Source organism: Apostichopus japonicus, chromosome 13 (genome assembly GCF_037975245.1).
Source record: "Apostichopus japonicus isolate 1M-3 chromosome 13, ASM3797524v1, whole genome shotgun sequence".
In the NCBI taxonomy this organism is placed as follows: domain Eukaryota; kingdom Metazoa; phylum Echinodermata; class Holothuroidea; order Aspidochirotida; family Stichopodidae; genus Apostichopus; species Apostichopus japonicus.
The window spans coordinates 22,971,082-22,997,559 of record NC_092573.1 but is presented as its reverse complement, the minus strand read 5'-3'; the positions used below and the strand labels follow the sequence as shown (position 1 = coordinate 22,997,559).

Sequence of the window (26,478 nt, the reverse complement as noted above, 5' to 3'; positions counted from 1 at the left end):
ACTATCTGCATGGTAATCTGCTAATCTGTTAATCTGGTAACTAAACAAATAAAAACGAAACATACGTTTGTAATTAAACAATCAGGAAATCGATTAATGAATAAGTCAATTATTGAAGAATAAATACATAAATCCAAATCATACAGAATAAATAATCATGTATGCAACAAATTTATATACAACGTTATATCAATAAAAACACAACTTACATTAAATCTTTGGCTTAACACTGGAAAATACTTCTTGCTTCAATACGTTCTTGATATCGACTGAACTCAAATTACGGTAAATGACCGTAAAGACAGAACCAACGAAAACAACAAATTTCAAACACATACTCACGCACGCACGCACACTCGCACAAACACGCACACGCGCAGTAGCACTGCAACTTTACATGACGCACACTTCGTAACAATACACAAACAACACATCGTGTGAGCCCGTTTACAACATGTACATGTTCATACTGACTTAATCGCTTTACAGTACAGTAATCAGAGCTCAGTGCATGTTTATCATCATAATGATGTCACAGGTGGATGTGGATCACGAGATCATTACGCTTTTATCTTAATGCTCAAAATTTTCAAAAAAATAATCAACAAATTTAGGCCGTATTTTACAGCATTTTTCCTGACATCGGATTTGACTATATTTTTCAGATTTCAGATATATAAAAAGGAAACCATGTAAGAACATTTCTAAATGAAATACTCATCTGCATCCCCCACAATACAGCCATGACAAAGCAAAATGGCTCCACTAAAAAATGGGGATGTTGACTTAATAACTTTCATTGCTCTCCGTCCTCATGACAGAACGATGCCTTGGTTGCCCGTATCAAAGATCTGGAGAAGCAGATGCGAATCGAGCATGAGATCCACCGAGAGGCTTTGGATAACCGGGACAAGGAGCTGCAGAACATGCGTGAAGCTATGGCTGAACAGTTAAAGATGTACCAGGAGCTCATGAACATCAAACTGACTCTCGATGCCGAAATCACAACTTATCGTAAACTCCTGGAAGGCGAGGAAACCCGGTGAGTGTCCCCCTTCACCCCCCCTCCCCCTCCATAGGAGCCAAAGCTTGAAATGCAAAATTTTTAAAATATCACATTCAGTATTTTTTTTTTTACATTTTGTGTGTCACAGGTTTGGGAGGTTTAGGGTATTTCCTTTTCTGATAGATTGTTCTCTCTTAGTATTATGCTTCTATGTACCATTACTGCATTACAATCTTTAATACACAGTATACACAACAGATTAATGAAGAAAAGATAGGGGGGGGGGGAAATGAAGCTTGAAAAGAATGAACTAGATCCACATTTGCCGATTGCTAGATACCAATTATAGTCTTGTGCGCAGATTCGCCGGTCGATTTTTTCCCCTACGAAACATTGCAAGGAATCACTATGCCCCGATCGGCTGTCTGCTCGACATCGCCATGCAGTTTTTTTGGACCCTGTCTTTCTTGCATTTGCTCACAGACTACGCATCGATTCGACCCCACCGGCTCAGAAGAAGACCCCAAAGAAACAGAAGACCAAGGGGCCAGATCGTAGCCAGCGTCGAGGACAGAAGCGCCGCAGGGTGGAGGACACCCGCAGCACCGTCCACAGCTCCACGGCGGCGGGAGTGGTTGCCATTGAGGACAGCGACCCAGAAGGAGAGTACATCAAGTTGCACAATACTTCCGAAACTGTAAATATTTCTTCTTCTCTTTCAACCAAAAAAAAAGAAGATTGATAACAAGCAGAAGTAACAAGGAGAATTTTGTGTTCAAATTTCATCAGTCTGAAAACAATTGCAATATTTTTTTGCAATTTTTTCCAGCTTTTTCAGGTCTCATGATAGGTTTCTTTTCTTGCTATGTCCTCCTGTGTACTCTGACATTTCATGCTGTGTCGTTTATTCATTTTCCATCATCCGTCGATATTTTTCTGAAAGAGGCTATCGTCATCGTCTCATCATCTTCTTCTTTCAAAAGGACCAACCGCTAGGAGGATGGGTCCTGAAGCGCTCCGTCGACGGCGGGGACGAGGCGACGTACAAATTCACCAGCAAGTACGTCCTGAAGGGAGGAGCCGAGGTCACCGTCTGGTCCACTGGTTCCGGCGAGAAGCAGGATCTTCCAACGGACATCGTCGGCAAGAACGTTGAATCTTGGGGTGTAGGAGAGAAGATCAATACTACCCTGATAGATGCGTCTGGCGAGGTGAGACAGAAGAGCTGTTTAAAGCAGCAGCTGGGTCGTCGTGTGTGAAAGTTATTAACCCATAGCCAGCCCATCGTCTATACTGGGAAACCACATGATCAGCCTGTCATTTATCGTCACAGCAGAAGTTAAAAAAACTTTAGAAAAGTTACTGACATATTCAGATACAAGCATTAAAGACAAAAAATAGTCCATTTCCATGTATTGCTATCAAATGTGAAGGGAATGGTCATGCCAATAGGAAAAGTGTTTCTTGCAAGATCGGCGCAACTGTGTTTCGAAACGGATAGGTTTAGGTTACGCAGCAGATAATGTGCTGCCAGGTTGAAAGGTTAGGCCTCCCCCCCCATCCACTCATCTGCCACTTGAGCATTTCATGGTCTTTTGGAGGGTGGTAGACCAGGGACAAGGCTAAAGGGTTATCCAAGTGCTCTGGGGACCCACTGTACAATGGAGTCTTGGGTGGGGGGTGGGGGGAAGGGCAGGATACCATCAAAAATAGGAAAACATCTACTTGTAAGATAAGATACATTTTGGACCGTTTCAATTACCATTGTCCGTTCTTGTCACCTGTTTCTAATTTCACTCGCAATCCATGATTACACTTGCTGATCATGGTCCATTTATATGATGGTGCCGTTCAAATGCCATAATATCGTCCCCCATCTGCCCATTTCTTGCAGGTGATGGCGAGCCGTAATCTACTCCGTGAAGTGGTGCAGTACGAAGACACTACCTACCCATTAACGGATCTTGAGGTGGGCAAAGAAGAGTTATTTCACCAGCAGGTCAGGGCTATGTCAAGTTGTGCCTTCAATAAATCAAAAATCAAAACAAAAGAAGCCAAATATCAGTTTAATAAAACTAAAAAAAAGAAAAGAATGCCCTGCACGTGCACATATCATGAACGTAACAATAGCACATACGCCTTTGTACTCTGCTTTTTCATTTATTTTTATAGACTGTGGTAGGCAGTCTACTTTCTTGCCATTTTTGTGGTCCATGAGCAATTGAGTTTTTGTTTCGTAAACCTCTCGTTATCAAATGCTCAGCGTTCACGTCCACTCTCTTCAAATTAGCCAGCACTCACTTTCTCCTGGCTACAACACTGTTCACGATACAAGTCGTGAACAGTGCGTGTGGATGGCATCAGGTAGAGATAGAGGGATGGCGTTATGGGAGAAGACCCTCTTTCTTGTATCCCAAATAAGCAGAGTTATGTCAATTGTGTGTGTTGGAATGTCTTCCTCAAATATCCGTCTTCATATGTACGGAATTTCTCAATGTGACAAGCAAGCTTTCCATATTTCATCAAGGAGGAGAAAAGTGAGATCTGAATACTCGGTTACATGGGGAGTTGTCACATGAACTGAAAGTCAGTGTTGTGTCTTCATGAAATGGAGTGGTCAACCACAGCTATGGACAGACCTGTTTTTTGTTCATGGCCTTGCTCTGGGTGCATGCAAATATATGTGTACTTATCGAATCTCTTTTTGATAATTTTATGTTTGCATTTTATACAAGTGTTCCAAGTCAAGCATGGAAAATGGCTAATGGTAACAGATGTAAAAAAAAAAGGGGGGGGAGTGGGGAACAGGAAAATTACTTAAGAAAAAAAGATTTCACCTTTTTTTCTCACTTGAATATGACTAGTTTGCTGCCTGTTATTTCAAGCCCTCTGAACAAATTCTATTTTCACAACAGAGTTTGAAACAACACTTTTTATTTCAAATATACAAGGAATTTTTGTTTACTCAAAATTTGCTCAAATGTAACTCAAATTTCCTGACCCTCTTTTTTTGGGAGGGACAAGTTTTTTAAGTGGATCCCTGAACTCTGTCTCTGTACACTTTTGTAAAAAGAATTGCGTTTTTTTTTGAAGCTTCAGTTCCCCTTAGTTTCAAAAACACCATTTATTTTGATTATCTTTACTAGCATGTAAATTGTTTGTTATGCTTTTTAGAAAGAAAAACTGAAAAGGAACCCTAAGCAAGATGGGGATTTTTTTTCTTTTTTTTTGGTGCAAACTGCAAAAGCAACATTTTGGTTTCATATCACTTATCTTCATCTCATTTATCTTCATCTCACTTATTGTGTTTGATCACAACATTTCGGTCTCGTTTCTATGGCGATGTAGTCTGTTGTATTTATGTCACAAATAATGTGTATCGTAGAATAAATATGAATATGTATAGAAGTATAAACTCTGCTACTCTGTCAACACTTAATAAAGGCCTGACAACTCTTGCCCCTAATTTGCATATAGGCATCAGGGCTTGAGCGATCATTTTTATTGTCGTCCGCTTGATTGGACCACAACAATACCTGTTTCTACCTATCTGATGCTGCTGGAATGATAAACTTCCTTATCAGTGGTACAGAATATTTCCACTACTTAGCTTATGATCATAACGAACTGAAGGTGTTTTATAATCCATGAAATTTGGCCCGCTGCATCTAGACAACTTTCTGCATTCTATCAACAATTGAAACCAAACTCACCAGGTTTTCTTAATATTTTTTCATTTTTTGGGGGGGCAATTGAGCACAGTAGGACACCCCCCACCTGGTCACAAGGTGTGGCTTATGAGCCAGTAGTGAATGATTTCATTGTTCCCAACATTTATTAAATTGATAATACTTTTGAATGATTCTTAACATTTCGTCTCCCAGACACATTTTTTCTCATCAATAGCATGTACACAAGCAACAATGGATTATCAAAATTTTTGACCTTTTGCAATCATACCTTGAAAGTCAAGCATGACTAGTCAAACCTAGACACTATATTGTTGTAGTATTTCAGTGTCAAACTCAAACTAAGAAGGAAAAAATGGCTGCCGTAAATATTGCACTATGATCTAGAGATCTACACCAGGTGTGTTTTTGACCTCTTTGCTTCTTTTAATCATCAACAAGGCCAAACGTGAAACAGAATTCTGTATTAAAGTTTTTTTTTTTAAATTACAATTCGTCACAAATTCTTTTCTCCTTTCTCATTTGCAGGGTGATCCTGAAGAGAAGAGATGTGCCATCATGTGAGACCATGTGACCTCACCATGTGACCTCATGAATAATGAATATTCAATTTTCTGATTTTATACCTTTTCTTTTTGTATCATCCTGTAGTATGTCTATGCTCATTAGATTTCTCTCCTCGCTGTTGTGGGTCCTTTGCCTTACACAATTACTATTCCTTTCTTTTTCATTTTGTACCTTTTGTTGCTTTTTTTTTTTTGCCACCACTTGTTTATGATTGTTAAAGTCTTTAAAAAGGTAACAATTCTAGTGTGAGATATTTTAAAAAGTGAAAAATCTTAAGAATGATGTTTTTTTTTTATCATCTCCAGCAACTTTCAAAGTCACAAGATTTGTAAATTAATATTAATACAAGAACAACAACATAATATTCATCAATGAATGTTTGCCGGTTAGGTAGACAATATCCGGCATTTCTTGTCAGTTCTTGTGGGGAAAATTACCAGATTTGATTAGGGACATTTTGGGTGAAAAAAAAAAATTAAAAGAATAGGAAAAATTCATTTTTCAAATTGCAGGGTATTTGTCTGAATTTTCTTTAGCAGAACAGTTAAGTGTAATAAATCGTTTTAAGATGCACAGGCAAAGAAGATGTTTCATCATGGTTGTGGGAGGAGGGAGAGACAATTATTTTAGTTTTGTCGTTAAATCTGATTATTGTATATCACCTGTGTTTTTCGGCCTACTTCTCTGAGGGTATATCACAATGTAAACGGGATAATAACCACTGCTAAGACCAGTTAAGAATGGGGGGGCTGAAAGTTAACGATTGGTTTTCCTTGGGCTCAGCAGAACGTGTCCACAAAAAAAAAAATAAATAAAATGGAGCAAGAAGCAACACTGACTAAATAGGGGAAAAAAAAACCAGTCCATGTGAATTTGATGATATAATTTGGTAATAGCAATCTAAGAGCAATCTAAGTTTGTTATGAACATTTGTTAACTTTATAGCCTAGTTTGGTCAATATGTGTTATTTAATAACTCATAGGTCGTCATCACTTCACCAGTCTAGTAAAAGAAAATGTGGATCGTAAATATTTGGAGACTTCCATAAGTAAATGTTTTCAGACACCGTTTTCGTTAGAGAGTGAGTGAACATTTGCCACACGTGGTACAAGCGCTTATAAAACAAAATTTCCGAAAGCTCACAAAAAATTTTGTGGTAAGTTTTGAAAGCATGGCTGAGATTGCGTTCCTCTTCTTCGGTGTCTGGCATCTCTCTACTTTACAAACAGTTATCCTCCCAAAGTAGTGGGTATGATTTGGTCACATTTTCATGATATTATTAAAAAATAAAAACTTTGAAAGTGAATGGGCAGACATTTTGGTTGAGCTACAGAAATGTGCATCTTGCCACAGCCCCTCTTCCAGACAGATTTTTTTTCTGATTTCTTTGTTTTCCATGATAAGGGTTAAAAACTTGTTGTCATGGTGTCGCTGGAGTTTGGCTTGCCATGTTCATTGCCCACGGGTTAATAGTTTTTCATTTCGCTCACAACGCACGTTAATCAGCTCTGTCTGTGGTTAATTAGGCTAACATCCTTAGAAGCTATTGATCTGTGGGTTTGTGCTAAAATTGAATCTATATTTTATTAGTTTATAAACTTGCATTAGAGTTTTTATTTTTTTAATGATTGTAACATGCTTCAAAGTAAACATAGAACCAAAACAAATGTTGGGTCTGGGATTTGGTTTCTGGGAAGGCACTGATCAAAATTACAGTGGGCAAAGAAAGTAACTTATGAAATGAAACATTTCCACCATTTTGGTAGGAAATGTCTCTCATACTTTTTATCATCTCTGAAATTTTTATTGGATTGTTAACAAAGATCTGTAAAGAAGCATGTGGAATAATATGTGGATGTGTTTCTTTAATCCATTTCTGGGAAAGAGTTTATTGAGGTTTGACTTCATCATTTTATTGCAAGTATAAAATATAACCAAATTTTATGCTCGATGAAAAGAGTAAGAAGATCTAGAGATCAATAAAATTCAAGATTAAGACATATAAAACAATAAAAAATCTTTGCCTGCTTTCCATTTTTCAGGCCAATTGCATTTAGCAAGTCATGGATGTTGAAATCTGAAATATGTAGGATCTAGTAATTTTTTTTGGTGGTATTTTATGTTTATGTTGCTTACGTTGTAGCTTACTTTCGGGGTGGTTTTGTAGACTTTAGCTAAATTTATATTTATTTCAACCAGCAAAGAGCTTGTAATCAATTCCCAAAACTGCAAACCAATTAATGAAAGGAGATGATATGTGTCAGTGCTATTCTTGGGGAGTAGCAAGGAAAATTTGTTCCATAGGGGAAAGGGGGATGGTTGCCCCTTTGAATCATGGTATTAAAAGAGTTGGGGGGGGGGAGGGGTGTTGTGAAGTGTATCAACATGAGATGGGACTTTTGTGTCAACTGTGATGGTACTGATGAAAATGATCAACATCCTCTCAAGTATTCACCACGGGAGATCTACAAACTAGACCTGCAAGGTACCTAGTGATTGATCACAGAGTTTGTCATTCATTAAAGGCATTGAAGACTCGCCCTGTGAAAAAGTTAACTTTCCGTTGCTTGCGAGTGAAGTTTTCTTCTTGTCGCTACAAAATACAGGCAGTACAGTAATGAAACGTGATACCTTGTTATCTTTTATCTAGACCTCAGATGTCCATCGCTGTTATGTACACTGTGTTATGGGTATTGACCGTAGCTGCATGTAGTGACTGTACACTAGTGTCTAATTACCGACGTTAGCAAGCTGTGTGGGTATTTGTATGGGATCGATGGTGGTGTCTAACACTTTGTGACACCTCAGTCGAAACTAGGTCAGATTACCGGCATGAGACGTTTCTTTTTGCGCAAGCCTTCACACCCTTTAAGTGAAGAAGAGTAAACCCAAAACGTCATTAGGTCAATACTGTAGCAACTTTAGAGAGATCTGAGTTTGTTTCACATTTTTCAGTCAGGCAATGTAAGGAATCCCAACATATTGTATCTCTTAAGTGACAGTCTTCTGTGTGCCATATACATACCTTGTGTTTTCCTTCCCCAGTGGAAGAAGTGCCTTAGCCAATCAGAGAGAGGCAGTCATGTAGCCTCTCCTTAAGCTTTCTTAGTTCGATCAGGGTTTATTGTTGATAACAGTATAAATTTAATGCATCATTTACTTTTGCTGATAGCATGGTTTTGGTGGTTGTCAAGCAAAAAACCAGAAATCTGTATCCAATCAGTATTGTAGAGCTAGCTCTTCAGGCTTTTCAGGGTTCTTATGCAAATTGTACTTTATGTGTGAAGGACAATTTTGCCCGGACTGCAAATTGAAAGCCGCCTATGCAAAATGGATTTATTGGTGTTTTTGTATGCTCTAAGGAATTTAGTGGGTTGTATGGAGTCTACCTGTCCAGTGTTGTTATTTGCTTACGTCAGAGCAAGGTTCCACTTCCATCAAACCAATCCCAATAGTTATTTTTTTATTTCCTTTTCCCAGCTGTAGGGATGGGGAATATGGTATCTTATCTTGTAACCTCAACACTATTAAGTAACCTATGCATTCATTTTGTTTGTTTGATTCTGACAGTGTTTGTAAATCTTACTTGGTTCAGTCCATTCCATTCTGCCAAAGATTTCCTAAACAGGCCTGATTATTTTAAAACGGTCATCTGTTTCATTTTAGCCCAGTCGTACATCTGTTTCATCTCGGTTCATCTATGCTTGCATGTCAGGGCAGATGATAAAAAGTGAGATTTTAATTTGCCCAACAGTTCACCGAATTGATCATTGGTCAAGCTGATGGGTAGAGACAAGAGGGTAATGAATTGGATCTGATGGCCTGGTGTTGCAGTACTGTGGAATATGACACTTTGTCAAATTTGGCATCCATCTTATCAAAGGGATACAAATGTTTTCTAGCTCTGCTGTGTAATAAAGTTGTGTAGCCACAAAAATTTGCTTACTGTGTTATATTTGCATTTAAAAGTGTCAGGAAACTGAGGATCTTAACAGTGATTATTTCCACCCCCTTCTCCCCCACCCCCAGCCAACATGTCCAGTGTCAAGAATTTCAAATAACAATCATGGCCAAAACTTTAGTCAACATTTTGCTACCAATTCTAAAAAGTTTCTCCTCTCAGCTCTATTGTTAACACTTCTGGAAATAACCTAACACTTAAAGGGGATATTCATTGGTTAAAATAAAACTTTCTGGCCATTTTTCTTCATCTATAGGTGAAATCCATATCCTGATATCATTTTGTATTGTGGAAAAAAATCAATGAAAGCATTTGACAACAGTACAGAGTTACTAAACTGGCTAAAATAAGTTTTTAAATATTTATGTATATTTTTTTTACAAATCACCCACTGAGGAAAATAATTTTATTCCATAAAAGTTGCAGAGTGATGAAATACTTAATGAAGAGAATATTCACAGCAAACATTTAGAGCAAAGCAATTATTCCAAAAGCATCACATTTGAAGGGCTAATCAATCAAAATATTTCCTGACAGCATGATGACATCACATAAAACCCATTGTGATCCTTGTAGGTGTTACATTGTCTTTCATCGGAATATGAACCCCATAAATACTGGGGCAAGATAAGCTTTTGAAAAGCCTTGATAAACTTTGAAAGAAGAAAAAATTGCGATATTTGTGGGGAAAAAATGGTGGAAGTTTACAATACTTCAAAAGCTACAACTAATCTAAAAAAAAAGTCTTATACAAGACAATATTGCAAAGGGTTGGGGTATTTCCTGCCCGTAAACTCTTTCACTAGGCCACAACATGTGCCACTGGAGAGTCGCGCCAAGATGATGAAGATGGAAATTGGGGTCACTAAGTAAAAACAGATTGAATACCAAGGTGTTACCTATCACTACCAGCAGACTAGTCAGTCAATGGTTGCCTTGTTACACCATTACACCCGCGCGTACGATACCGGCAAGATTACATCCAGTCTCACTAGTTTAAAAGTTTGATGCCAACATACTGGTAAAAGCTTTCAATCAAAAGGAGCAGTATGACCACTGCAATGATAGGTAAGTATAATTATTATGCTATAAATTACAACGCATGGAACGATGTAGTTTTCACTCACGTCCTTGTAATGTCTGAGGAAAAATATTTCTCGCGGAACTAGGCCCAGTAGGTCTAGTCCAGCATTTGTACCACATAGAAAGGTGAACACGTGATTGAATTACAACAACAAATGTTATATAAGCAGAAGTTAGACAATACCATTAGGGCTGGTTACAGTTTTCTGTTCAATGTGTTCATGCTGAACAAGAACTAGCCTTCTGTAGGCCCATATACCTAGGCCTATTGCATATGGCCTAAACTGAAGTATGGCCTATCGCAGCACACTAGGCTAGTCTTTGTACTCTGTGCAAGGCCGAGGAACAGTCAACAGAAATTCCTCAGGAGAGTTAGATATTGGGCACAAGCTAACTTTAACTTAGGTTACTAGACACCCCAATTTCCAGTGGCAGTCCTCGGATTTCACATACCCCAGGTTAAATGTGTCCAGGGAAATGTCTCAGGATTTTATGTCCTGTCCTAGAAATATCTTCAAATTTTAGCAGAGCTGTTTGTAGAGACAGCACAAACCTTATTAAGCTGTATAGTAAAGGCTGCATAATTGATGCACCTTCGTAATTGACGCACCTTCAAATATTACTAGTACAATATGATACGTTCTAAAAATTCACATCATGAAAAGAATTGAGTTGTGATGAGTAATGGGACTTAAAGGTGTATAAAGTATAGATACTGACCAAACATGGAGGAGGTGGGGGGGGGTGGGAGGTCAACATCGATAACATGTCCCCAGATTTTCTGGAAAAAATATGGTCACCTTGACTTAACATTGCCAAACTAATTGGTAGAACTCAATGTATACCATGCAAAACATTTTAGCCTTAGGGATTTCACCACTGGTTACAACTTACTGTAGTCAGATGGCCGGCTTCAAGCCTGACCTCTTGCTGGACAGAGTAAATTTCTCTGGATTGTATTTCATAGCCACTGGTCTTTGGTAGCTCCCATCCAACCAGAAAAATTGAATTCCTCTCTTTCACTTAGTGAGAGAAAAAAAATATCTAAAATTGCTGTGGGTTGATCCCTTGCATGCCTCCCCCCTCTCCACTAGATCCAGTCCAAAGAATGTTGAGAGTACTTTCTTTTTCTGACATGAATAGTGTAGTGAATAATTTATCCGTTATCCCATCGCAAAATGCGATGCAAAATGGTCAAATTGCTAGATTCAAGTTCAAAGATGTGTCACTATTGTCGTACACAGAAACCATAGTATTTTATGAGAGACCAAATTCAGATCCCTCAAAACTGCTATGCAAAACTTGTCAATTGAATTATTCCCTGCTTCGTGCCCAGTGTGAAGTCGTTACGAGAGAACAAGAAATATCTGCAAATGCTAGAGCTTCCGGGGACCTCACCCCGCGGCCTTTGGAATTAAAATCCTCACTTGTATACATGTTAGTAAGTCTGTTAACTCGCTATGAAGTTCCTAAACCCACACTGCAGCTGAAGCACCCTGGAACACCACTAGGGCCTTTAGATACACTTCAGAGATATTTTAGAGTAATTTCTCTTTCTGACATGTGTTGTTTTCTGGAAATTGAAGCTCCCGGAGACTTCCTCCGCTTTCCCTCCAGTGTGGCACTCCCCCTCACCCCCCCAACCCCCCCGTAATGCTAGTCAAATTATGAAACAAATTGCCGCTTTGTTGGTTTTATACTTTGCAACATTGCACAGCCAGTCATTGCAGTCGATCAAAAACCCAAACCCAAAATGAAAAAATGAATGACCCTGAACCAGACATGGCTATCAAAATAAGGCAAAATTTAGATGTACAGATAAATGACAAAGAGTCTTACAGGGACAGTCATGATTCTCAGGGTTTTAAAGAACAAGGAAGTTACAGATCTATTTATAAAACAAAATTCCAAATCTCTCGATGAAACTGAATATAATTTAGTGGACTTTGCCTTGACCGTCATGACCAGTTAGAATATTAGCTAAAGAATAGAATATTTTGCTAAAGTTTTTTTTGGGAAATTCCTTTGCAAATTAGCAAAAGTTAAGTACTGTACCAAACATTACTCAGATAAAGTTTCCAATTGATCTTAGTACTTTGCTTATTTGCTTCACTCCTCACTTACCTGTCTCCACAAGAACGAAAAACCAGGCCTGAAATCGAAATTTCTTGAAATCCAAATTAGAAACATGCGTGGAAGGCTGTTGAATGGTAGATTTGAGGGTGACCTTAGACCCTGGGGTCATTGGGGGGGGCAGTGCAAGATTGTTACCAGTTAATAAGCTAGGGTAGATGGGTGTAATTTGGGTTAAGGAGACAGGTAAGTATCGTCATTCGTAAATAACTAAACCAGTAAGTTTCGGGTGGAAGCTCTGTTACCAGCCCTCACTCACCACATGCATTTTCCCATCTTCCATGTACAGTACATACATGTGCAAAAATTGGTAATCTCATTTCAGCATTACCCCCTCAGTGACCCACTTCCTCTTCCTTTTTGTCTCCACCATTCTCAGGTTAGAGACACCTGTGCCTACTTTCAATTTTTTTTTTTTTTTTTAAATTTCTCCCAGTATCAGAGTGTCCTATTTCTCCATTTCTACATGTTTTTGACAAAAACCAAAGTTTATCAGGAAGTACTTAACAATCCCATTTCAGTTCTCAACAATTCACCAAACACGGGCACATTTTAACACTCCCATGTTCAAGACCAAATTATAGAATTTATACAAAAGTTTAAACTTTTCTGTCATTACTTTTGAAATGCAGTTGACCAGTCAAGTTAATTGAACACTGACTCTGTTATGGGATATAAATATGAAAAAAATATATATAAAAAAAATTGGAAAAAATTGATTATAAAAATCAATTCAAAATTCTTGCTATGTATTCAGTGTCACTTGTTTTAACACTTATTGCTTTTTTACTGCCCTGAATTAGTTTGATCAATACCGACCAACCGGTGCAAAAGTTTGTGCAATACAACTCTACCATAATTCTTTTGGTTAATCGTTTTTGCCATCGTTACCATATCAGAGGAAGTAGCAGGTCAAAATAAACTTTCTTTGCTCTTCCTTTGAAAGGGCAATAGCTCAGACCAGTGGTATAACGTACAGTAGATAAATATTAATTGTGGGTTTGCTAAATTTGGGAGGTAAGTGAAGGTTGACAGGAAGTATATCATACTAATAGGTGACCATATAATCCTATAATCAGCTCAAAACAAAAAGGGAATTTTGTTCTCTGTACGGCAGTATTAAAGGATATGTTGATCTGACTTGACTATTCCACACAATGTTGTTTAAAAAGAAGAAAATGAAATGTGTTTTTTGGAATGATGGCAAGGGCAGATGCTGGACTTTGAAGAGGAAGGGGTGTGGCCCTGGGGCCATTCAAGCTGATTCTCATGTAGGAGAACCTGAAGGTCCTCCTTCCTTCCTCATATCCTTCACCCCCCACCCCCCCTCCAAAAAAAAATGCACCTCAGATATATATAATATAAAAGCCTTAAATTTGTCTTTTGAAATACTTTGTATGATTGTTACAATCTGGCATGGCATAATTAAAAAATGCACCTCAGAAATATATGATATAAAAAAATGCACCTCAGAAATATATGTTATAAAAGCCTTAAATTTCATCCAATTGTGTTTTTATCAACCTTATTCTGTACAGGATCCCCCACAAGGAGAGCTCTGGTCCCCCAGTTAACTTTCAGTGCAAACAATTTTCAAATAAGCCTGATGAATTGACAACATGTTATCCAATTTTTTTTCCCATTTTGGTCCTGGGAATGTCCAGAAAATGCTTCAAAAAGGTCCTAAAGATCAATAGCTTCCAAGTACTTTGTCCTCTGGATCCCTTCTGTGGCCCTTTATCGCTGGACCCCACAAAGACCCTTTTGTGGGGCCAAGCGTACCCCACGGCATCCATTGTTCAACAACACTGAACAACATTATAAATCCTGACCTCCTTTCCATTTGCAATTCTTTCTTGGCACCACTGTTTTTGATACCCTTCAGTATTTATGATGTCATCCCCAATTTTGCTTTAAAGGAGCATTCCTGACTTGAATTACCTAAAGTTATTAATGCACACAGTACCCATATTTAGAATTCATTTCAAGCAGTGAAAGCTAAGTCCATTGGGAACATACTTTAATTGTATAAATTTTCTGTTGAGACTTGTACAATCATCACTGTAAAGTCTCTGGTTATAAATATTTATAGCTCCTTACAAGTCATGCACATTATCTTTAAGTATTAATTTAACTTTAATATCTTTAAGTATCGAATATCCGCTCTTTGTAAATTATGTTGGTTCTTCATTATCAATTTTCCCTCCTTAACTTCATCCTTTTTCATTTTTTTAAGTTCATGAATTTTAAGAATCCAGCACAGACAGTATTATACTTGATCACTGCATTTTACATTGTCAGATTAAAATGCATTTTGCAATCCGAATTGTACAAGTTTTGGAACAGAAATGAAAATTCAGTGATAATCACCAAAGTAAAATGATTGTTTAAATTTTGAATCTTTGAGCTCTGATAGGCTGATCAAATTTGAGAAGGAATCTTACAGTGACTGTATAATACTTTGCATCTCTTCTTGCAAAGTTTTGTATCTTTTTGAAATTGGCCCTCCAAAAAAAAAAGAGCAAATTGAATTTGATTTTCCAAGTTTCTCAACCAAGACCTTTAATACCTTTATACCTTTACAATAAATTGAGCAATGTTCAATATTTATGTAAGTATAAGAGTCCCCTTATGGAGGAAATCTGGCTACTATTTATTTATGACACAAATTACACAATTTAGACTTTTGTCAAGGTTGTCTGGTTGGAAACTAAAAGCCCATGTAACAATGTGATGAATTCCGTAAAATCTTAGAATCCCAGTAGCGTGGCAATATTAGCACCTTGCTTAGTACCCGTCGTTTGAGTAGTACTGTCAAAATCTAGGAGGGTTTCGTAGTTTCATCTTCATTGCAATCATTGTTTAGGTTATTTAAAGTTGAGTAAAATACTGGCTACATTATAATAATAATAATAATCAGCAGTTATTTTTACGGATGCTTTTAAAGCGACCACAAATGTGGGAGAAACGCCCGCAAGGGATTATGGATTACAACTTACATTGCTAGAGTTGTGAGAAATTGGAGACTAAAATATTTGAGAAAGTTGGCAAGCTGTAAAAGTATTTTGAAAGAGAGCAAAACGGTGTTCTTTTGGTGACCTAGTTATGTTTCCCGCTGTGTAAATACTGCTTTAGTCATTGTGTATTTTTATGTTTTTTTTTTTAAAGTTCAGTTGGGGTTCACAAGGCCCTATTTCCGGAGGAGTGAATGTATATATAACACAGAGGTTGCTTTTGGTACTGTAGTTTGCGGTTGGTTCGTTCTACGTTTGTATGATGATAGAACTTGAGAACATTTGTATGTATTATTCCTTTATATGCAGTATACCAGTATTAAAGCTAGTTACCATGTTCTTCCGCATGTTCCAATAGATCGACCCTGCGGTGACCTTTTCATCCTGAAAATTGAGCTTTGCTTTTGTGGATTATTTTCCATCCTACAGTAATCCTGTGAAAGATCTTTGGATGATGAGAGAGGAGTCTGTTATAAACTTAGTATAGAAAACTATATGTTACAGTGTTCACTATGTGTGCACCAGTTATGGAAGTTGGAAAAAAGTTAAATGTAAAGGCCTTCACCTGAAACTCAAAACCCATTGCTGAGAATGTATCTTATAGTTCAATAGTTGGTGTTTTTTTGGGGGGGAGGCAGGGGAGGGAGGGGGGAAGAGGCAAGCGTTTGCAGAATGTTTGTGCCATACAGTTGTCAAGTGTCTGCTTCAAGAAAGTTGCAACCCATAAAAACTGGCTGTAAAATTCCTTCATATAGCAATTTGTAGACTATGTGAAATGAAGGTTTCCAAGACCAGGGGCTACTCTGTTTGAAAAAGTGTGTCCTGGTTCATGAGCTTAAATGGGCTTTTTGTTGGATGCCGGGGCCTGATCTTGAGTGTTACCAGAATCTGCTCTACTTTATAAGCTAACATTTATTTATACACATTTTGAAATACAGAACTAGTGCATCAATAAGATTGATTTTATAACTTTTTTCTTACTGTTTATTTTGACTTGGCATCCAATCTGAGTGGTTGGTTTTCTGGGCATTGAAGAACAGCCCTGTCATCATTTTTCATGGATCTTAGTGGGGAGGGGGGGGGGGTGACATTGGCATATTTATGGATAATATGTGATTCAGATTTAAACATTTTCATAAATAAGCTCATTTTTGTTGTTGTTGGTATGTTACATAGGTCTTAACTCCTATTTTCTTGTTTTGAGACGATAATGGATGACCTCACACTTTGCGTTGAATTAGTTTGAGCTATTCTTGGAAAAGCTTTGCTTCTGGGAGATCTTGTTACTGCGCCAGAAAAATTGTTTAGTGTGCTCTTTCACCTCATCCATCAGAATTTTTCACAGTTTACAAAGTCATGTCACAGACTGCAGAGAAACTGAAAATTAAATTGTAATTTAATAATCAAACAGGTACAATAATCCTTGTGGTGGTTGTTTTCGAATTTTATATGCTAGTTGGAGATAAGTACATGTTTGATGAAAGGCTCCAAGATTTGTTTCATCATGTTTCGTCAGTCAAAGAAACAGATTCCAGATTCCGGAAGAGATCACCCCCATAATCCGGGCTACAACATTTGATACAATTTCTCTAACCTGATTCCGCAAATAGCATCAAACTGGGCAATTATGTTTTGGTCAATCCAGAAATCGCAGTGCAACATATTTTACTTGCTAGACTGATTAATTACCTTTCAGTTCAAGTTGTGACGAAAAAGTCAGATTAAATGACAGTTAAGAAAATCCACAATTTGCTTACAGTGGGTTGTGATCAATATTTGGAACGGTAACTTGGCAACAAAATTGTTAGGAACTCAAATATTCACCAAGTACTCGCTATTTAAATATTTATTTACCAAAAAAAAAACAACAAAACAATTCTTGAAGGGTGTCTTAGGTTGATGAATTGCGATCTTTCTGTTGTATCGGATTATCGTTGAGTTTTATAATATTGTGCACGATTGACAACTTGTTAAAACAATAAAGAGCCGAGGCTGAAACTTTGGACATCTTGGCATTAAAAACTGTCCCAGAATTCCGACGACGTTCGAGAACTGTTTCTTTAAATCCCCAAGTTAATTCCTTCCTTGTCCGATGGCTTTAGTTTGATATCTAGGTCAGAGCTCAGTGTTTTGTTGTTTAAATCTAGACCATGGATGAGAATTGACAAGATGTACTTAGGGTATCCATCAGAAAAGTAACGTCTCTTATCAGACCAGATCTGTCAGAATTCGTCCTGGAGGAAGATTATTGTAATCTGAAAGAGTAATTTTGAAAGCTACAGTTTAGGTTTGGAATGAGTCTTTGTATCCCATCACTTCTGTGTCTGACCAAATCCAGCTCTAGTTTATTACAACATAAACTGGATTATGTGTATGTATGTATGTTTATATTTATGTATGTGATGGCATGGCTAGTAAACATAAGTTACGTAAAAAAGGTCTTGGTGGTTTAATTTCATACCGTACTCTCTGTATAGGTCAACGGCCATATGAGCTCAATGAAAGGGCAATAACTTGAACCTTGTAAAATATCTCCAAATTGGACTTCATGCTTACCATGTTTGGAGTTCTCATCTTAGAGGGCTTCAACAACCGGTTTTAGTATTCAATTTCTAAAACCCTTGTAGAAACAAGACATGACAGACTACTCCATGTTTAACTCAACGTTAAACTGAATTTCATACCAGGTATGTACAGGCGGTCTGTCTGTGTGTAATGCAAGAAACCTATGTCTTGTTGTTAAGGTCAAAGGTCAGAGTCAACTATTGTTATCATGTGTTTACTTTGCTGAGTTGCTAACCTATCTCCTCATAACATGAGCACTCTCCCTCTACCGTATCTAGAGTGAACTAGTCATCTTATTAACACTGTGCACCCCTTCAGTGGCGGAGCTAGGGGTATTGGTCAGAGGGGGCGAGAATGGTCTGTAGGGGCGCTTTTGACACTATCTTAGCGGAGCGGAGCGCCACCACAGGTTGGCGCGGAGCGTACAGAATTTTTTGAGTAAAGATACTCCCTAGATCGCCGGAAATGACCCTTTACCGGGCCTTTCTAATTTGCAGATAAACGAAGAATAAATAGCCGTTAGAGCATTTTGACAGAAAATTACACCAACAAAATGTGACAAATGTCAATAGGTACAGTAGTTGAGAGCGCAATAAAAAAGTCAATAATCACGAATAAGTAAAAAGTGGGAAAAAGCTGAAAAGGGCGCCAGCAGTCCAATTGAGTCCGTCAGGGGGGGGGGGCATTCGCCCCCCTGACTATATGGACGCTCCGCCACTGCACCCCTTAGCGACCTGGCACTACTCATCAGCGGCCTGCCTTCTCTTTCCACCTCCCAGCCTTCCGCTGAAGAGACGATCCCACATGGTCGTTTGGTGGACTTTAATCAAAGAACCTAACTTCAACTTTTTAACAGATCTATAAGGTATCTATATATATTGAAAATGACTGTAAATATCCTGGTCGGAGCTTATAATGTGACTTAAACATCATTTATATATATTTTTTTGTTCTTCTTAAATTTGTCATTGTTTGATAAAAAAAATAGCAACAATTGTTATTGAATGGTTTCCTGCCTATAGGAGTTTGACTCAATGCCAGCATTTTAAAATTGTCCCTTGATTTCTACAGCCAAGCAAGTCTGTCTGTCTGAAAAAGGAAAGAAGTTGTTTCTCCTACAGGTCTTTCGTGGTAATCTTTTCCTCGATCTTTTGTATGTTTCAAAGACTTTCGTTGAGTTAGGTATGTTGCATCCTTACATCATCATGCGAAATCAACATGAAAAAATCCAACCCGTAGCAACATGACATACGTGACATACAAATTATACAAAAATACAAAATACATCTATGTTTATGGAAGCATGCGACCCTCATAAACATTGAACAATGAAGCGTGGTATTCAAATAAGGATGAAAACCTCAAATTTTACCTCATAAAATTATTAAAGTTACAACTGGATAGTCCTGGATAGTCTTCTAACGAAGATTAAATTTTAAAGGTGCGACACCTACTTCTGTGACTTGCGGTACTAAGGTAGCTTAGTTTAGGTTAGTGAATCCCGTGGGTTAGTCCCGAAGCCAACAGAAGCTCATCTGAAACCATGTCCATGTGATCTCGGATCTCGGCTGAACACCGGGTTATCGAGCCTTCTCATTTCAATGGGTATTCAGAGAATTAGGAGATAGGTTAGGTGTAGATTTCGCAACCCATATCAGCTCCCGGGCACTGTCATTTAAAGGCATTGAAGACTTGCCCCCAACCGTGTGCCGCGCTCTGAAAAAGTTAACTTTCCGTTGCTTGCAAGTAAAGTTTTCTTCTTGTCGCTACAAAATGCAGACAGTAATGAAAAGTGATACCTTGTTATCTTTGATCTAGACCTGATATGTCCATTGTGCTATGTACACAGTGTTGTGGGTATTTTCTGGGATCGATGGTGGTGTCTTCTGTTACACCTCATTCATAACTAGGTCAGATTACCGGCATGAGACGTTTCTTTGTGCGCGAGTGTTCACACCCTTTAAGCTATTTTAACCACCCCATCAGACGGACCAGTGTGTACCTCATCGTCTGACCACTTTCTGAAATACCGAGGGAGATGCAGGTGCCTGATTCATCATCACTGCAGTACAGCGATGGTGGAGGATGGAGGTACAGCTATGTTGAATGAGGCGCCATTCCCTAATTTGCAAACCGAAATAATACCGTTGAGGACTCTGCTCCACATTGTTCACTGTTGCAGCAGCCTATTTTGAATAGGTCAAGAGAATCTGTTTCCCAGTGAGGTTTTCAGCTGGGAATCTAGGGATTGAGGGCATGGGAGGTTCGGGGGGGGGGGGGGGGTCGAACACTTGAAATCCCTACATCATGCCTTTACCTATTTAAAGGCAAAACGTAACTTTATAAATCTCGGTCCTAGGCAATTACGTTGCATCTGAAACAGTAATTACGACTGCGACTGCATGTTTCCAAACAACATTAATGAAACGTACCGTAATTACATGACACGTAACACCCAACAACACAAGGCGACAGCTTGCAGCAGGAAGTATCGATACATTGAAAGCCACAAGAAATTTTCTTTCATTGTTTTAACAGTTGAACATTTCAAATAATGCTTCAGTATTTGTTTTATGACGTAGATCTAGACAAATCTAAAATCCGGATTCAATGTTGTCGATTTACATGTATGTCTTGAACGCATGATCAAAACTGTAATTTCATCTTACATTGAGTAATGTGCAGTGTTGGTGCTCATGCCTTAGGCTTCTAGTGCTTACATTTTCTTCTTTTTGGGGGGAGGGGAGGGGGGAAGGGGAGGGGAGGGGGAAGGGGGAGGTGATGGGATTGAATTCTTTCTTGAGCTGGATTTAGGCCATCTGTTGAGAATACATGTCCTTGACTAACCTACCACACTTTAGGAGGCAGAGATGCCAGACTAGGCTAGGTACTACTTAGAATTGGAGCTGGAGAATTTATTGTTGTTAACTATTTGGGCTAAGTTCTACCGGTTAATAGTTAATTTGTGCTTGTGGTAAAAAAAACCAAAAGAAAAAAAGGAAAAATTATATAAACTGCATAGAAAACATTGCTTGGTTGGTGACTTGAGTGAATTGTGTGAAAATGTGAGTTGAAGTTTAAAATGGATATGAAAAGTCAACCTTTTAATTAATTGTGAAAGAAAATATTTGCTTCCTGGCTGTCCAGGCTGTGTGATGATAAATATGAAGGGTTATCTCTTGCAATCAGCTATATGTTTACTTATGTTATAATGAACTTGTAAACGTTTGGTGCAAGACTTTGGTGAAGGTTGTTAACACAACTGTAGGAAAATTTCATGTAGTTGAAAACCCTCTCACCGTTACATTCTCCAAAAATTTGGCCATCTAGTTTTCTCGGTGCTGGTAGTGTGATAATTCACATATAATCTCGGACATTACTAAATTACTCAATTACTAAAGTAATGAAAATGAAGAAAAGGATCCTCTGTGTTTTATAAAATGCCAAGTTGCTGTAGATTTGACTGCCAGTGTGTTTGTCTTTCTTTTTTCTTTTTTTTGAACAGCACCACCAGTTGTATGGTGTGTCATTTTTCAAAAAAAAATATATATTACAAAGGCAACTGACCCTTTTGTAAATTACTACTATTACCACGCTGTAAGAATTGACATGTAAAGATTCTTGGATGATTGCCAGCTTTGTTCATGAACTTGGTGCTGCATTGTAGCTAAGCGCCCTGCAACCTGATTGGTCAGGGTGATCCAGGGCGGCAGAAACTGTAATAATGCACTAGTACTAGGGGTTGCTATGTGTTGACTACGTCGTCGTCGAGGACTGGATATGCATAGGCTTGGGATGTATGGCTAGATAAGTCTGATAGGCCTAGGACACAGCACTGAATGAGTGAGTGCCTGTATGGCAAGGAAAGAGAGCTTTAGAGAGGGATGTGTAGAGTAGTACAGTAGTAAGCTTCATTCTAACAAAAGCAATTCTGGATATAAAAAGTTTGGATGTGGTTTTGTGGAGGTAGCCTGCCGGGTATTTTCAAGGTAATCAACTCATTTCTGGTCTATTGCAATTAAGTCTTGTTTGCTCACTCGTACAGTTAATCTTGCTACTAGTTGTATTTTACGAGAGCTAAATGAATTTGTACAAATGTTTTCAAAATTGAATGCTTCAGTAGACGCTTTGCACTTGCAATTTTTTTTTTTTTAATTTTTTTTTTTAATATCAATATATTTATTAGTCTTGAATGACGGATGTACGTATATACTCACACTAGTCACATGCTCAATGTCACCGTTCTTCCTGCCTGCAATGTTTTGGTCAAGTTTAACACGATCGACAGAAAACCGAGTTGCCTATATGTCATGATGTGTGGGAGAAAACAAGAGGCAGAAATTGACATGGGATTTTTATAGTAAGGTGGGAAACAGAGGTGACAGAAATACTTGTTTTTCCTGTGAAATTGTTTACATTTATGAAATAGTAGAAGAGCGTAACAGAGTGTGACTAGTTTTTTTTGGTCGTGATTATTAGCCGTTGCAGTGAAGAGGAGGCTAATTACTTTGTTGGTCTAACCACATCGCTGACTGGTTATTTTTTACCCGGAATTTTGGCAATAGTTGGGAATTGGTGATGTTTTTTGTTTAATTCAATTTTTGTGTTATTATATGCAATGCTAGTTGATTTACCTAGAAATGATTGAGCTATGCAAGATGTGTTCATGTCCATAAAGTTTAATCAGAACAAATGGGTAGAGGTACAATTATTAAGATCAAAACTTATAATGTCCAAGATTTTACACAGTACATTTAGTCGAATATCATTGCGTTAAACTTGGCAAATTTAAAGCAACTTATGGAAAAATTGGTCAGTATTTTGAAATATTTTCATAACATGTCATACCAACTTTTTTTCATTTGCTTCCTTGTGAAAATAATGGCCGTTGCAGAAACTAAAAAAAAAAAAACATTGCTTGCGCAGAAAAAAAAAGGTTCGTTAGTCAATTTTGAAATGGACAGTAGCCAAAATTTACACTTTTTAAATTTGGCAGATGAGGCAGGATTACAACTGCCAATTCTGTGACTGTTTTAGAATTCTTGTGTGGGGGGGGGGGAGAGGTTGTAGATAGGGCAGGAGGTTACAAGGGGGGTGGGGGTGGAAGACACGTGTGTATGGGGCAAAAGCTTGAATACCTAATATTGTCAGTAATATTGTCGCTAATATTGGTATTTCGCCATGAACTGTGAAATGTTTTTGCTGGCAAGTAAATAACAACATAGAGATAGGTAGGTAATGATGTTTGTTCAAGAGGTCACTTTGTGTACAGTATGATTAATGTTGAAGAATATTTTTAGGAGGTATACAAACATAGACTGTATCACTTCACTGTACACATTAACAAACTCTGTGCAAATATTCACACAACATTGAACAATCATATACTTGTGTCCCGTAAAATTGAAGCACATCCTTCGCATGGTTAGGGCTCTCGTTGACTCAGTTAACTGTAGGAACAATTTGTATTGCCCAAGGCACCCCTTTAAGCTAGCTAAACTACTTTTGACCCTGTAACCTGCTTTAGTCTCCTCAGTTGAGGACTTAGTTAAGTGCGGGTGGGGGTGGGTGAGTTCTCAAGAAACCTTTTTCCACATAGATTTCTGTTTGTGTAGTGTACTTTGACATAACTAAACAGTGCCTCACTAAGCTTTTCAAAATGTATTTATCAAATAAAAATCAATATTTTATCATTTTCCCCCCAAATTTGAAGTCATGTTCATAATTTTTTTTAAAACCACAATGCTTCTAAAACTTAGACTTTGTACAGTTTGATATGTATTCAAAATCCTGAAGGTTTGAGGTATTTTTTTGGGGGGGGGGGGGCATAGGAGGAGGAAAAAATGGGGATATTGTTTAAAGGTGGCTGCAATATGTTAAGTCTGGGAGTTTGCTTGTGAGGCAGCATATGCACCCTACCGAATGTGACAAAATTTAAAATTAATTATTATCATAATATCAATTATATAATAGTTGCTTAAAGTATGGAATATGCATCAAATTGGTTGCCAACTTCTTGCAACCTATTGATTGTTTTTGAAAGATTATTTGTCAAACAAAAATGCCCAACCAGATTCTTTTTGTCCTGCGAGCATTTCTTTAGGGAGCTGTTGAGTGGATGCTTTGCGATTTTGAAAAATTGTTTGCCTATACGACACAAATTATTTTCCCCCTCCCCCCCATCTGACACTTCCTCATTTTGGCATTTAACATCATGTCCAATTCAAAAGGATGTCAGAATTCTCAAAATTGTGGAAATTTTTTATTTCATGATTTAGTAAATTATGTAACTTTTAACACCATTGTACTTTGAATAATATAAAAATGCAGTTCACCAAAAAAAGTCAGGTGCAGCCCTGGCAGGTTTTCTAAGCTTGAACAAATTGGAAATTATGGAAAATTAATCAGGTGTAAATTGACACATATATCATTTTAAGATGTGATATTTACTTCAGTTAAACCTAGATAAATCTGTCCTGTGTTTGTAGTCGTACTCCCCTTCCTCGCTCGCCTCTGTGAAGATTAGATGGTGGTTAAAGAGGTTGGGGGAGAGGCATTCCTCATTACAGAGTGGTTTAGCACCGCTTGCAGATAAGTAGAAAGGTGGTAGAAATAACTGCAGAAAGATGGCACAGGGGTTGAAAGATTCTCATTGTTAATTGTAGCTGGTGTGATGGTGGCAAAATCGGTTAAGGGAGTAGGGTAATTGGGGCCGTGAGGGGGGGGGGTGATTTTTTCGGTAACTGTACAAGAAAGCTACAAGAATAGACTATAGAGATATTATTAGGAAGGGTAGAAATTTCACCGGTTTGTTGTTTGTGACGGTTGCAATAAACATTGCACAAGAACGGGTACAAAGAAAGGATGTAATTTCCTTCCCCATCCAACATCCTCGATTTGCTCTTTGTTCCCTCCTACCTCACCTGTTTTCTTATCTAGGGAAGAATCAAATCAAACCTGAATTTCTTTAAAAAAAAAAAAAATTGAATCTTTCCAAACATGACATCCCAACAACAAAGTTCTTGGCAGTTCAGTTCAAAAAAAAAAAAAAAATATTGAAAATGGGACAACACATGTACAAAATTTCAGAAAAAAGTAAAACCTAAAGAAGGCCAGGTTTTCAAGTCATATTTGATATTTCTTTGTTCCATGGATTTATTTTTTTATGGAGATCTAATAGAGAAACAAAAAACCCAGAATAACACTTACTGTTTGCTGGACTTCTTTGTCATGTTCCTTTGTTCAGGACTTTGTTGTGTGTCGTCCCCCCCTCAGCAGTATCAGCTTAGAGCCAGCCAGCTAACTCACCGACTAAATATGGGGCTGCTCTGCCAATTTCCACAAAGGAAAGAGGACTCCAGAGAGAAGTTGAGTGAGCCTAGTGAAGGGTTGTTTTTTTTTTGGTATTTTTTTTTGGCTTCTGATTTGGAAAGAATGAGAGGTCACAAGAGGTCATGTTTATTTTGATTTCAGCTGCCAAACAAAGTCTTGTTATGACTGCGCTCAAAATCATGTGACTCACAGTGTGTCTATATTGGTATTTGTTCTTCAAAGACATGAATAAACATGGTGGAGACAAAGAAACATGAATAAACATGGACAAAGACACCATGAATAAACATGGCAGACAAAGACACCATGAATAAACATGAGAGACAAAGAAGCCGAAGCAATAAATGTGACTTGAATGGTTCACAGCTGTCTGTAGAGTCAGTCAGTATTCATGAATGTGATCCGATGATGAATATGATCAGGGAAAATGTAGTGAGGCTGTCAGCATCAACTGAAGAAAACTTTTCCAGGGTTATTGACGTAGATAGATTACCAATTAGCCCAGTACAAACAAACTAGATTATCTTTTCTTTTTTTTTAAATGAACCAAGGTAAACCGGGAAGTTGTTTATTTTTCAAACAGATTTGAAAAGTAAGAGAAGGAAATTGGTCAAAAAGCACAGGGATTGTGACCATTTGAGTTCACTGGTTTGATTCATGTATGTTATTCATGGTTCATGTCACATAATAATGTTTACTTTTTATCCAGTTTGGACTGGATTTACAGGTCGTCAGTCATTTAAAGGTTTTTTTAGTGTTGGCCTTAAAATATGTTAGAAAGTCCAATAATGGTTACTGGGTTGTCCAATGTCAACAAGTATTTTAATGCCCCCCTGACACCTTTAATCATCTACGTAATCCGCCCCCTCCTCCTTCCCCTCCCCCTCAATGTTTGGACATGAGTTGTGCATCAGTACTAACCAACTCTTCCAAGTTTTAGCATACATGTTTAGAAATGACAGTCATCAAATTCTAGACACAGCACTGATTAAGACTCATTAGCAACTAGCAGTTACATTCATCCTCATGTGTGGTGTGTATTTAATCAGAGTAAGGTTATGGGCGTGAGGATGAAGGAGAGGATGTGGGAGGCAAAAGGTATGTGGGAGGGATAGGGTATGTGGGAG

General features: G+C 37.9%; 2 protein-coding genes and 1 long non-coding RNA gene across 6 annotated transcripts in view; 2 read left to right on the top strand and 1 right to left on the bottom strand.

The window, feature by feature from the left end:
- LOC139978989 (lamin-B2.L-like) overlaps positions 1-9,200 on the top strand; it is a 25,801-nt gene extending 16,601 nt beyond the window's left edge. For 2 of the 3 annotated variants that reach the window (XM_071989625.1, XM_071989627.1), the window contains 5 exons: positions 822-1,042; positions 1,490-1,703; positions 1,990-2,217; positions 2,901-3,005; positions 5,224-9,200. In XM_071989625.1, coding sequence (XP_071845726.1) covers positions 822-1,042; positions 1,490-1,703; positions 1,990-2,217; positions 2,901-3,005; positions 5,224-5,259 — 804 coding nt within the window. In that variant the 3' untranslated portion in view covers positions 5,260-9,200. The remainder of the gene's footprint in view (positions 1-821; positions 1,043-1,489; positions 1,704-1,989; positions 2,218-2,900; positions 3,006-5,223) is intronic. The other variant, XM_071989626.1, reaches the window with a different exon arrangement.
- LOC139978991 (uncharacterized) lies at positions 2,887-26,478 on the bottom strand. 2 transcript variants are annotated; one of them, XR_011797068.1, is made up of 3 exons: positions 25,229-26,478; positions 22,237-22,320; positions 2,887-3,028 (listed from the first exon to the last, which is right to left on the bottom strand). It is a non-coding gene; the product is annotated as an uncharacterized lncRNA (long non-coding RNA). The 2 variants fall into 2 exon arrangements; XR_011797069.1 differs by lacking the exon at positions 2,887-3,028 and adding an exon at positions 16,130-17,709.
- Positions 10,134-26,478, top strand: part of LOC139978990 (small ribosomal subunit protein uS11m-like) — a 53,022-nt gene continuing 36,677 nt past the window's right edge. Inside the window, exon 1 of the mRNA XM_071989628.1 lies at positions 10,134-10,292. Within this exon, the coding sequence (XP_071845729.1) occupies positions 10,274-10,292 (19 nt within the window). The 5' untranslated portion in view covers positions 10,134-10,273. The remainder of the gene's footprint in view (positions 10,293-26,478) is intronic.